This window comes from Scylla paramamosain, chromosome 7 (assembly GCF_035594125.1).
Source record: "Scylla paramamosain isolate STU-SP2022 chromosome 7, ASM3559412v1, whole genome shotgun sequence".
Lineage (NCBI taxonomy): Eukaryota > Metazoa > Arthropoda > Malacostraca > Decapoda > Portunidae > Scylla > Scylla paramamosain.
In genome coordinates this window covers 29,248,116-29,261,462 of record NC_087157.1, presented here as the reverse complement: position 1 = coordinate 29,261,462, position 13,347 = coordinate 29,248,116, and the positions used below count along the sequence as shown (strand labels likewise).

At 44.8% G+C, this 13,347-nt stretch overlaps 2 protein-coding genes across 2 annotated transcripts in view; one reads left to right on the top strand and one right to left on the bottom strand.

Moving 5' to 3' along the window:
• Positions 1-6,668: 6,668 nt before the first annotated feature.
• LOC135101793 (epidermal retinol dehydrogenase 2-like) overlaps positions 6,669-13,347 on the top strand; it is a 9,778-nt gene continuing 3,099 nt past the window's right edge. The window contains exons 1-6 of the mRNA XM_064006088.1: positions 6,669-6,843; positions 7,066-7,211; positions 7,535-7,624; positions 8,552-8,659; positions 9,846-9,977; positions 10,218-10,347. Coding sequence (XP_063862158.1) covers positions 6,669-6,843; positions 7,066-7,211; positions 7,535-7,624; positions 8,552-8,659; positions 9,846-9,977; positions 10,218-10,347 — 781 coding nt within the window. The remainder of the gene's footprint in view (positions 6,844-7,065; positions 7,212-7,534; positions 7,625-8,551; positions 8,660-9,845; positions 9,978-10,217; positions 10,348-13,347) is intronic.
• On the bottom strand, positions 10,800-12,539 carry LOC135102310 (uncharacterized). Its single transcript, XM_064007336.1, has 2 exons — positions 11,845-12,539; positions 10,800-11,763 (listed from the first exon to the last, which is right to left on the bottom strand). Exons 1-2 carry the CDS (start codon positions 12,463-12,465, stop codon positions 11,074-11,076), a joined length of 1,311 nt encoding a protein of 436 aa, XP_063863406.1. The 5' UTR covers positions 12,466-12,539; the 3' UTR covers positions 10,800-11,073.

Here is a 13,347-nt window from a genome sequence, read left to right as displayed (position 1 = left end):
AGAGAGAGAGAGAACTCCTGAAATTATTTGGATGATTTTCTGACACACACGCACACACACACACACACACACACACACAGTTCAGTGTTGAGACGAAGAAGGAACGAACAGGATTCGAACGCGTGTGCAGGATATGTATTTGCAATGTGAGGCGGCGAGGAGGCAAGACTTTATCCCTGTGGTCCTCGGCCCCCTCCCCCGCCACACACACACACACACACACACACACACACACACACACACACACACACACACACACACACACACACACACGTGCTAGATGGTGGTGAATGGTTGGTAGTGACCGCATGGAAGTTCACGTTGACAACAAATATTGAGATTTGGAGGCGGGTAATTACGGGTGCCCGAGTATTTCCCTTCATGTGTCCATTGAAAGTAAACCTCCAAGACTGCTGTACGTATTGCTGTTAAGCATAAGCCTCATTGGTGACGGTGTGAGCCGGGCGGAATCTGACGCCAGCAAGCAGTAATGTCAGGCTGTCGGAAGCCCTAACCTACTGATCTGCCCCTGGCGCTCTCAAGACGTGGTGGCGAGGACACCGCTGAAGCGAGAGCATGTCTCCCAACAAAAAGACAGAGGACCTTCTGCGGGGTTTTACAGAGCCAAGTACGCTGGCGAGGGTGATGAAAACCTCGGAGGAAATAGGCGTGAGTCAATATATTCTGAAGGCAACAACATAGGCAGCGTGAATCGAGTGTTGCGGAAGAGTCGGCACCTGTGCGCGGAGTGTCACTGGAGTCTCCTGAGACAGTCAAGAAGCAGGTGTGGCAGCCAGGACGTGGTGAGGCAGGAGCTGTGTCCAGCAAGATGCCGCATGAGGCGTCCACAGAGAAAAGGAAAACATCGGTGGGTGGTGTGTCGGTGACTCAGCCTTCGCCACGTTCATCATAGAATGCATCAAACAGAAAGAATTCATTGCCATGCCAGCCATGAACGAACATCGAACAATGCACCAATAAAGCATCTAGAGCGTTTCTTGAAATTCCTGACCTCAGCACTCCCTGCGGAGGCAATCCAGCATTCCCTAACATGTACAACCACAAAGTTTAGTGACACAGACTTCCTACCAAAGTATGGAATATTCATACAAATTTAGAGTATCTAATTGCCATGCTAGAAAAAAAAAAACACTAACAAAGCTGAGAATGAGGTTTAAGCTCATTGAATAAAAACAAGTACAGTCGTGTTGAAAAGAATTCCTTTGAGACTTTTGTATCTCTCACGAGAAACACTGATACTGTAGCACCATATATGCAGCATTTCCCCCAGCACTCCCTAAATTAAATTTCCGCATCCCGTGGCGGTGCTGGTAGCCCTGGTTAAGACTCACTGATCTAGAGAGAAGCAAGGTGGGCTGTTCAACATCAGTAACATTCTTTGTCTTCACTTCATCTTTCCCCTGATAATTTTTCTATTTATTATTTATTTATTTTTTTTTCGCTCCTGTCTATCTCGCTGTCTTCTGTTATGAATATATGAATATTGTATTCCTTCAAAAATTCCTCTATTTTATTGCAGCAATCTATTGTTCGAGCTGATGACTTGTGAGCTCTAAGTTCTCTTAGGCAACGTTACTTGTATTTTCATCCACACTGCATGCTATACGTCGAGACGAGCCGACCCAATTAGGTAAAGTTTATTAACACTATTTTCGTCCTGTTGGCCACCCATCCTTACAAGGTTGTCATCAGTCATCTGTGAACGAAGCCATAACGATCCTTTATTTATTCAGCAAAGGCCAATGAAATGTGCAAACAATGCGATAAGTTTGATATGACCAGGGAGTCTCGCCACTGGTTGACCTTATTGTTATCAAGTATCTCCCGCAGATAGTACCGATAGCACAGCCTCCTCCCTCCTCACCTTACCATCAAGGGACCAGTGAGTCACGGTTATCATGGCAGGTGTGTTTAGAGGCGAATGACTTTAGGAACGAGTTGAATGAAGGCGATATTTGAGCAGCATGTCTCGCCCCTAGGCCAGAAGGGGTCCCGCAGCGAGAAGCAGCGGGTGAGCAGCTCCAGTGTTATCTGAGGTGCGGCAAGTGTGTGAGGTGCGGCGTGTCTTCCGGCCGGTGGCGTGGCGGTTGTGGGGTGAGGGAATGTTAAATGTTACAGCTTGTGTGTGTGTGGGTCATATATGGAGTTTTATAGTGTGTGTGTGTGTGTGTGTGTGTGTGTGTGTGTGTGCGAAGGAAACCCTCTAGTGGTTTAGCGTGAAACTGTGTTGAACATTTTACTGAGGGGCGGAAGCGAGCGGATTGGTACCGGTGGTTTGGGAAGCAAAGCCGCGGAGTCACGGAGTGTACGTTCCGCCGCTCCAGTAACCTTGGTGTGGCCACTGGCTCTTTCTGGCGCACTGCTGCTCAGCGCTGCCGCCCTCGCGTCTTTGCTGTGCAGTCAGAGCAGCACTGTACATAAAGAGGGTGGAGGGTGCGGACAGTTATATGGCTGCTGTGTGACACCAGTGAAACCATCCACCAACACTTTTCTTCTTATCACAATCTCATTACATCGCAACACAGACAGCCTTATCAGGATGGTGGGGTGAATACTAATCGCTTCCACTAACTAGGTGCATTTTACAAGTATTTTTTCTCCAAAGAACACAGTAAAGTAAGCCACGTTCAGGCGACTGTGGTCATCCTGCAAATCTAGGTGCATATGTGCATGTTAAGTGATAAAATAGGTCAGCATTGCGTGACGGGGGCCAGGAGTTCAGTCTTGCCCTGAAGCGTCAACATGCATGCATCACACTCTGACTGTAAAGCGAATCGTGACACAATGTTTGTGTGCTTGTGATTTAGTCATTTACATGATACCAACCACTGAAAAAGCTCGGGCTTCCTTCAGTTTTCTTTGTATTAAACTTCTTATTTATATTAATGGATAACGATCTTAAGCACAAAAAATACAAATCTAAATGACAAAACAGTCCGCCATGAAGTGAGTTCACCTGGCGTATCTCAGCCAACGGTGCTTCACAGCGCAGCGAACAACTGCCCTTCAAACACATCCACTACACTGTTGTGTTGAGTTCATCCACCGCAGTTAAAAAAATAAACTTTGAAATTTGTTCACTCTTTCTCTCTCTCTACACACACACACACACACACACACACACATACATGCATATATATATATATATATATATATATATATATATATATATATATATATATATATATATATATATATATATATATATATATATATATATATATATATATATATTTTTTTTTTTATTGGACAAAAGTCCAATAAAAAAAAAAGCCCACTGAGATGCCAGTCCCAGAAAAGGGTCCAAAGCAGTAATCAAAAATTGAAGGATAAGTGTCTTGAAACCTCCCTCTTGAAGAAATTCAAGTCATAGGAAGTGGAAATACAGAAGCAGGCAGGGAGTTCCAGAGTTTACCAGCGAAAGGGATGAATGATTGAGAATACTGGTTAACTCTTGCATTAGAGAGGTGGACAGAATAGGGGTGAGAGAAAGAAGAAAGTCTTGTGCAGCGAGGCCGCGGGAGGAGGGGAGGCACGCAGTTAGCAAGATCAGAAGAGCAGTTAGCATGAAAATAGCGGTAGAAGACAGCTGCAACATTGAGGCGATGAGAGAGAGGCTGAAGACAGTCAGTTATAGGAGAGGAGTTGATGAGACGAAAAGCTTTTGATTCCACCCTGTCTAGAAGAGCAGTATGAGTGGAACCCTCCCAGACATGTGAAGCATACTCCATACATGGACGGATAAGGCCCTTGTACATAGTTAGTAGCTGGGGAGTGAGAAAAACTGGCGGAGACGTCTCAGAACGCCTAACTTCATCGAAGTTTTAGCTAGAGATGAAATGTGAAGTTTCCTGTTCAGATTTTAAGTAAAGGACAGACCGAGGATGTTCATTGTAGAAGAGGGAGACAGTTGAGTGTCACTGAAGAAGAGGAGATAGTTGTCTGGAAGGTTGTGACGAGTTGATAGATGGAGGAATTGAGTTTTTGAGGCATTGAACAATACCAAGTTTGCTCTGCCCCAATCAGAAATTTTAGAAAGATCAGAAGTCAGGCGTTCTGTGGCTTCCCTGCGTGAAATGTTTACTTCCTGAAGGGTTGGACGTCTATGAAAAGACGTGGAAAAGTGCAGAGTGGTATCATCAGCGTAGGAGTGGATAGGACAAGAAGTTCGGTTTAGAAGGTCATTGATGAATAATAAGAAGAGAGTGGGTGACAGGACAGAACCCTGAGGAACACCACTGTTAATAGATTTTTGGAGAAGAACAGTGACTGTCTACCACAGTCAGAAAGAAAACTTGAGATGAAGTTACAGAGAGAAGGATAGAAGCCGTAGGAAGGTAGTTTGAAAATCGAAGTTTTGTGCCAGACTCTATTAAAAGCTTTTGATATGTCCAAGGCAACAGCATAAGTTTCACCAAAATCTCTAAAAGAGGATGACCAAGACTCAGTAAGGAAAGCCAGAAGATCACCAGTAGAGCAGCCTTGACGGAACCCACACTGGCGATCAGATAGAAGGTTGTGAAGTGATAGATGTTTAAGAATCTTCCTGTTGAGGATAGATTCAAAAACTTTAGATAGGCAGGAAATTAAAGCAATAGGACGGTAGTTTGAGGGATTAGAACGGTCACCCTTTTTAGGAACAGGCTGAATGTAGGCAAACTTCCAGCAAGAAGGAAAGGTAGATGTTGACAGACAGAGCTAAAAGACTAGGCAAGGCGCAAGCACGGAGGCACAGTTTCGGAGAACAACAGGAGGGACTCCATCAGGCCCATATGCCTTCCCAGAGTTTAGGCCAGCGAGGGCATGGAAAACATCATTGAGAAGAATTTTAATAGGTAGCATGAAGTAGTTAGAGGGTGGAGGAGAGGGAGGAACAAACCCAGAATCATCCAAGGTAGGGTTTTTAGCAAAGGTTTGAGCGAAGAGTTCAGCTTTAGAAATAGATGTGATAGCAGTGGTGCCATCTGGTTGAAATAAAGGAGGAAAGGAAGAAGAAGCAAAGTAATTGGAGAAATTTTTGGCTAGATGCCAGAAGTCACAAGGGGAGTTAGATCTTGAAAGATTTAGACACTTTCTGTTAACGAAGAAGTTTTTGGCTAGTTGGAGAACAGACTTGGCATGGTTCCGGGCAGAAATATAAAGTGCATAAGATTCTGGTGATGGAAAGCTTAAGTACCTTTTGTGGGTCACCTCTATTATGTATAGCACGAGAACAAGCTGTGTTAAACCAAGGTTTGGAAGGTTTAGGTCGAGAAAAAGAGTGAGGAATTTACGCCTCCATGCCAGACGCTATCACCTCTGTTATGCGCTCAGCACACAAAGACGGGTCTCTGACACGGTAGCAGTAGTCATTCCAAGGAAAATCAGCAAAATATCTCCTCAGGTCCCCCCAACTAGCAGAGGCAAAACGCCAGAGGCACCTTCGCTTAGGGGGATCCTGAGGAGGGATTGGAGCGATAGGACAAGATATATATATATATATATATATATATATATATATATATATATATATATATATATATATATATATATATATATATATATATATATATATACATATATATATATATATATATATATATATATATATATATATATATATATATATATATATATATATATATATATATATATATATATATATATATATATATATATATATATATATAGTTATTTATATAATGGGAAAATCCAGCCTTGCTTCACAATATTCGTAACAATTGTTTTGTCTCTGAAAAAAATATGTACTCACTTAGTACTCACACGAGGCTTTTAAAGGAACTTTTGATGAATAATGATTTAACTATTGAGGTTACTTGACGCAGCTGTCTCTAAAAGAGTCCAAAATATAGCCTGCAGGATTCGGAAAACAACAACAACAACAAAAAAAAAAAAGGCAAACAGTTCCCTAGTCAATCACTCCAATGGTGGCGGGTCATAATGTACAGTGTATATCATTACACATCAATTCTGGGACAGCGAGGCCTCGGGAGACGGAAAGGTGTTCATGGCATTCATTTAAAAGCTCAGGACATGATTAAAAATTGCAGTGAAAAAAAAAAAAAAAAACAGCCACTGCGAGAGACGCAGCATTCCAGGGGCTTGAAATAGGGAAGACAAACTTTAATTTCAGGAGGGGATACTAATATTATGAGACAAATTATTGTTTATTGTACAGTGATTACAAATATGTGAGTAACTATTTCCCCCTGCCCTCCACACATACACACACACACACACACACACACACACACACACACACACACACACACACACACACACACACACACACACACAAACTGACTCTCCACGCAATGATGAGGCAAAATCCGAGACTAGAACAAACTTTTCTATAAAAATACATGAATTATATTTACGACATAAAAAAGAAAATAATAACTGCTGGAGATGCTTGAAAGCTTCTTAAGTAGTGCAGTGGAGAGCAGGTTACGACACCACGACGGACCGTATTGGGCTGGCCGGTTTCCTTTGGCAAATCGAAAATCAGCATGATTGGAAAGTTTCTGAGTATTTCGAGTCATGGAGGCGGCATGATGCCTTCAGCCCCTCTGGGATTAACTGCGTGAACCAGCAACTTGAGCTAAGCGAGAGAAATAGCGACGCTAACTCAAGAGTGAACCCTCGACATGAGCGGGCGAGTGGAGGAGCTTGACGCTGGCACTAAGGTTGGCGATGCCGCTGGCGGAAACACCGAGCAGAATGGAAAGGCTGTCGTTGATGGACACGTTCCTTTGCGGGTTATCGAGAAGGGTCGTTCGACCCACTTCCTTGACAAGTTCTTCAACAATGAGCAGAGGGAATGTAAGTGTGTGTGTGTGTGTGTGTGTGTGTGTGTGTGTGTGTGTGTGTGTACTAAAAATGATATACCTAGTATATTTTATTGGACCGTGGATACACACATATGTATTTGGCCGCGTCTAGCAAGAGTCTCAGGGTGTTGGTGCGACACCCGCATCTCGACACATTCGGGGCACACCTCCTCATCCTCGCACGAGGCCCCATACTTGTGTTTTCTTGGCTCAGGGATCAAGATGCAGGTGTGGGAGGCGGCTGCAGCGATTCTGGGATTCATGGTGCTGAACCTGAAGGCGGTGGTGCTGCTGGGCCTAGACCTGTTCCGCCTGGTGGTGCCGCCAGAGGAGAAGAGCCTCGCCGGGGAGCTGGTTTTGGTGGGTGATAGCAGGGCGGCGACCACGCCTGTGTAGCGGCAAGTCTGGCGCTCCTACTGCTGTACTCAGTGATGCGCTCCAGCACTGTTATAGTGTGGACTGTAGAGTGTAGACTGTGACCATGTGTGATGAATGAATCAAGTGGAGAATAAAATCATGCACATAAACAATATATGTTGGGCTGCATGCATCACATTGCTGGAGATCGGTGGTATTCAGCATGCATGCTTTACTGAAAACTGTGACTTAAACTGTAGCGTAGTGTCTCTATTGCACGTCAGCTAATTCTGTTGTTTCTCTGTGGCCACGCACACCCCATGCAGGTAACCGGAGCCGGCCAGAACTTGGGGCGTGAGCTGGCGGTGCAGTTGTCTCGCCTGGGGGCCAAACTCATCCTCTTGGACATCAACGAGGTGGGTGGAGAGAAGTCTTCCTTGCTTCCTTCACCGTCACCTCTCAAAACTTCTCCCAGTTGAGAAATCGTTAATGACTGTCTTTATCAAGATAATGGATTTCACCAGTGCTTCTGTGTCTGTCTAGAAAGACACTTGTATCCCAAAACGTTATGAACGTATTTTGATTAGGAAAGATAGACCTTGATAAAGTCAAGGAACAGTTAACTAGATTTGAAGTAAAACCGGATATGCTTGCAGTTGCAGGCAGATCCAGGATCTACGCATTATAAGCTTTCGTAGGCTTCTATGCACCATAAGTCTACGGAGAATGTTCGTTAGATTCCATTCAGTATATGGAAAATGTCTTCCACACTTCATATTGTTGTGGTGCTGGCAGAGACACAAGTTCTCTGAGTACTTTCTAGTTTTTCTTCTGTGTGTTACATCAAAATTTTTAGATTATCTTCTTGTCCAGACGTGTGAGCGCTAGTACCTGCAGGACGCCAGGCAGGTGATGATTGGGATAAGAACCTTCTACAATTGTGTTGGGAAATATCCTGTTTAATAATTTCTTCTGTCATTCACATGTTACAATTTTTCTCCTCTTCCCACCTCCTTGTTTTCTTCTTCTCCTTCTCCTTTTTTTTTTTTTCTTCTTCTTCTTCTAATTATTATTATTATTATTATTATTATTATTATTATTATTATTATTACAGTATTATTAGCATTAGTCATTATTATTATTATTATTATTATTATCATTATTATTATTATTATTATTATTATTATTATTATTATCATTATTATTATTATTATTATTATTGTAGTAGTAGTAGTAGTAGTAGTAATAGTAATAGTAGTAATACTAACATCATTATCGTCATTATCTCCACCATATAATCTCCTTGTGCATCTCCTTACACATGTGTCTATATTTTTCCACAGAAGCAGAACTATGCGACGGCGGAGTTGGTGAGGAACGAGGGCGGCGAAGCCCAGGCGTACTACTGCGACGTGTCTGACCAGGAGGACGTGGCCGCCGTGGCCGCCAAGGTGACCAGACTGTTGAGTTGTATTAAAAGCTGCACCAACAGAGGCAAGACGAAGCATACAAATAATAATTCAGAGGATAATATGACGTCAGAGAGAGAGAGAGAGAGAGAGAGAGAGAGAGAGAGAGAGAGAGAGAGAGAGAGAGAGAGAGAGAGAGAGAGAGAGAGAGAGAGAGAGAGAGAGAGAAAGAGAGAATGCAAATCACAAGCAGTGTTTGTGGGTGGCAACAGTTATGACGCTATCTTCAACAAGTACAAAGTTAGGAGAGGGAAGAACATTTGAAAAAAAGCGTCGGAGGATTAGTGAAGGAATCAGGCAATGACCATTCCCGTGTTTTGACAAGGTTTTCTGCACCAGGGCTGTGGGAAACACGTGGAAGGGCTTGGCCAGTCACGGGGACAGAGAATGCTGTACTCACAAAAGGAGCGGCGAGGAGGCAACACCCTCCTGACATTAATCGTTCTCCTTCACTGGATTAAAAGCAGGATACTGAACTGAAAATGTGTTATTAATAGACTTTTTCTGCTGCTGTATCCTGACGTGAACATATGACGACGGTACTCCCGCCCCGTTACGCTGCTAGTAGCGGGTCACCCCAACACACAATGAAGCATATTTTCAAACACTTCTGCGTCGCACTTCCACTATTTAAAAAAAAAAAAAGAAAAAAAAATCTAGTTGAAGCTACACGGGTTTTTAAGGGTGCTTTTACAGTTCTAGTGACAGATTAACAAGATTTTTACGAGAAACACTCTTGAGAACTCGGCTAATATTTCCGTGGCCTTTGAAAATAGTCGTGTTGAGAGGGCAAAGCGTTTCTAGTAACTGATGCCTCAAGTTTGTGCCTCGCTCACCGTCCTGCGCCACCAGTTGGGAAGTTATTGCTCGTGCGCGAAAGGACCTACGAGCCTTTATTCATAAATTATGCATGTTAGATCCAGATTGTATGTCAGTATACGTGCCACATACTGATACTGTAAAATTATACCAATATAATTATGTACTTGTATTTTCACAAATACACACACACACACACACACACACACACACACACACACACACACACACACACACACACACACACCATTTTATCTGGCAAAAAATTCTACTGATCTATTGATCTAATCGCATTATGTGTAAGTTGATGAAAATACACAACATAATTCAAAGCTTACCCTGTGTACAGATCCGGCGCGAGGTGGGTCACCCTCGCTACGTGTTCAACAACGCTGGCACGTACGAACACAAGCCCTTCCTGAACCACTCCCCCGCAGACATCATGAGAATGGTCAGCGTCAACCTCCTGGGCAGTCTGTGGGTGAGCCGATACTCCCTCGTTACCTTCACACATTAGCGCCACCTGGATGCCTCAAAGAAATCACGTTACTCTTGTAGAAAAGATGTGCTGGAATTCACGACATTGTATTTATCACACACACACACACACACACACACACACACACACACACACACACACACACATCTCTGATGGTTGAGAATTATGAATGTAAAAAGAGTCATTCACTTAACTGTGTGTGTTTATCTATGTGTTGTGCAGGTGGCGCGGGAGTTCCTGGGCCACATGGTGAAGCACAACAACGGCCACCTGGTGTGCATCTCCTCCGTGCTGGGCTACATCGGCAGGCAGAACGTGGTGCCATACTGCGCATCCAAATTTGGCGTCAAGGGTAAGTACGTGTGTGCTCCTATTTGTCTTTCACTTGCCATCTCTGCTGCTCCTGCCACCGCTGCTTCGATCTTCTGTTGATGTGTGGTTTTATCTTTTATTATTATTATTATTATTATTATTATTATTATTATTATTATTATTATTATTATTATTGTTATTATTATTATTATTATTATTATTATTTTTCTTACAGTTGTGGTTCTCCTTTGTTAATATTCAAAGTTGTGTGAATAGTTGTTTGCACACACACACACACACACACACACACACACACACACACACACACACTCTCTCTCTCTCTCTCTCTCTCTCTCTCTCTCTCTCTCTCTCTCTCGCTGGTCCTGGGGAACCAGTTGTTCAGGAAAGAAACAAATAGTGTTTCTTGTTTTTCTTTTATTATATCATGGAAAGCACAGAATACATAATTCTGTTGCTTGAAAAACTGCGATATGCAGCTATTTACAACAATAAAAACACAACACAACATCTTGAAAGAGATTTTCACTGTCTGGTCGCCAGAATATCTGGAAGTGACTGCAGCACAGAAAGAAATGTCTGAGTGTTTTGCGACTAAGGACAGCTGTGCCAAGTAGGACTGAAAGGATTAAGAACCATCGTCACACAGACTCCTTTCAACATAAACCAAACAGCAGCTCCGCCTCAGTTCCGTGTGTCACAGCGAAGTACAATACTCAGTCTGAAGTACTGCACTTCACCAAACACCTCACTGCACTTCGCCAAACACTTCATTCCACAGCCACACCCAGCGGGCACTGACTGCCACGGGCTGATCTGCGGTGCCTAGTGAGGCGACTCGTGACGGTGTTCGCTTCGCGGTTTCCCGTGGCGGTGTTGGACTTGGATTTCTCCGGGCCGGTGTGAGAGTAATTCTCCGCGTGTCGCTAACATTCTGCACTTCACCAAACACTTCATTCCACAGCCGCACACAGCGGGCACTGACTTCTGCAGGCTGATCTGCGGCGCCTACTGAGGGGTCCTCACTTGCCTCTCGCTGCTGGCGTCCAGGCCTCTCCCCAAACACACGGGTCTGTGGTCCCGTTTGGCGTACACCAGCCTGGGCTAGGCTGACCTGGTCCTCCTCCTCACAGTCCGTCGCCTCCCCAAACACGGTGGTACATAGGCGCTCGAAACTAGTAATTCTACTTAGACTCGGCCGGCGACGTTCCCTTCGCTGTTCTTGTCGCGGCGTGGATTCTGCACGCTCCCCGAACGCCGCATTCCACAGTCGCACGTAGCGGTCGCCTACTGCCCGTGGACTGGTCTGCGGGGAGCAGCGCGCGCTGTCAGTGCTTTCCTGCACGACGCCGTCAGTCTGTACTCCCACGCTGTTCGCTTCGCATTCTTCTGAGCCGTCGTCAGCCTCGCCGTGTGTCTCACCTGCCAGGGGCGTGGCCTCTGCCGCCGAGCACAGAACCTCGGGGGGGCTGGGGGACACCAGCCACTCCCCGGGGTCTGGCAGGGGCAGGGGCGTGGCCTCTGCCGCCGAGCACCGGGCGCCTGAGGGGCTGGCGGGCACCAGCCACTCCCCGGGGTCTGGCATCGGCCCGTACATTTCCTGCACCAGGAACTTCAGCCTGGCCTGAGAGGGCTCGTACTCTCCCAGGGGGAAGCTGCACTTCGGGACTGGTGGGCTCGATAGCCGCTTGTGTCCCACCGGGTAAATGGGCGGGGGTGGAGGGGTGGGCACGGGTGAGGTCTGCGCCACCACCAGGAAGGCTTTCTCCACCTTCCCGCCAACCTTCACCTCGAAGGGCACTTTGAGCAGCCTCTCGGCAGTGCCACACACGAGGTGGCCCACCTCTACCTGGACTCGCGTCCTGAGGGTGCGCCGCGCGTACAGGCGGATCTCCAGCTTGCTGCTGCGGCCCTTCACGCGGAACGTGGGCGCCTTTCCGCTGGCAAACCTCTGGACGAGGGCTATCTTGCCGCCCTTGCGAGTGGCGTGCACGCCGTCACGCAGCGGCTCCATGGCCAGGGGCACGTGCAGCAGAGGCGTGTGCCACCAGCCCTTGTAGGACACCGTCAGCTGGGTTGGGGTGCGGGCGTCCTCCTTGTTGAGGACAGCCACGCGAAGAATTTCCAGACAAGCCTTCATAATTGTTTCTGAGATGAAAAAGTATTGATCGGAAAATGGAAGAAAACACCAAGACACTTCACGGTACCGGGAGAAAGACAATCAGGCAAACATCTCGCAGATCAAGATATATATATATATATATATATATATATATATATATATATATATATATATATATATATATATATATATATATATATATATATATATATATATATATATATATATATATATATATATATCAATGCCATAGAAAGTGGGATTAATAGCAATGTTAGTACATTTGTGGATGACACGAAGATAGGTAGATTATTAGGTCGGATTCGGATGAACGAATGAGCAGACAGATGACAGATGCAGTTTAAGTAACAAATGTAAAGTACCTAGTTAGATCTGAACTCTGTCAGAGGAAACAATGCCAGTAAAGCCAGAAATAAAACAGATCGGATATTATCATATAATTTTAGGTGTGTTGAAAGTAAAGTCCCGAAGTAATATTAAAGCTGTGTTTGGTGGTAGTCAGACCACATCTAGGTTATGCTGTGCAGTTCTGGTCCCCGTATTACAATCAGTACAAAGAAGAATGTCTAAAATGATACAGGTTATGATGAGTATTCTTTACGAAAGGAGACTGAAACTTTCACATTTACATTCCTTACAAAGGAGTAGGTTAGAGGTGACCTGACAGAGGGCTTTGAGTGGTGTAGGGTAATGATAGACAGCCAGGACACGGTGCACCCCAGCGTGCATGATTTTTTTTTTTTTTAAGGGTACGTGGAAACAGTGGGGTAAGGGGGGTGCATGACAAGGGCTGTGTGTATGAGCGTTCAGTACGAAGTTTTAGGAAGTGTCATGTAAGGAATGATTTCAAATTGAGATTGAAGTAGTACAAATTTATGT

Excerpts from the sequence above, each read along its gene's own strand:
- LOC135102310 (XM_064007336.1), bottom strand. The coding sequence starts at position 12,465 with ATGAAGGCTTGTCTGGAAATTCTTCGCGTGGCTGTCCTCAACAAGGAG. Across the intron at positions 11,764-11,844 it reads CCCGGTGCTCGGCGGCAGAG|GCCACGCCCCTGGCAGGTGA; the intron begins GCCACGCCCCTG and ends TCGGCGGCAGAG.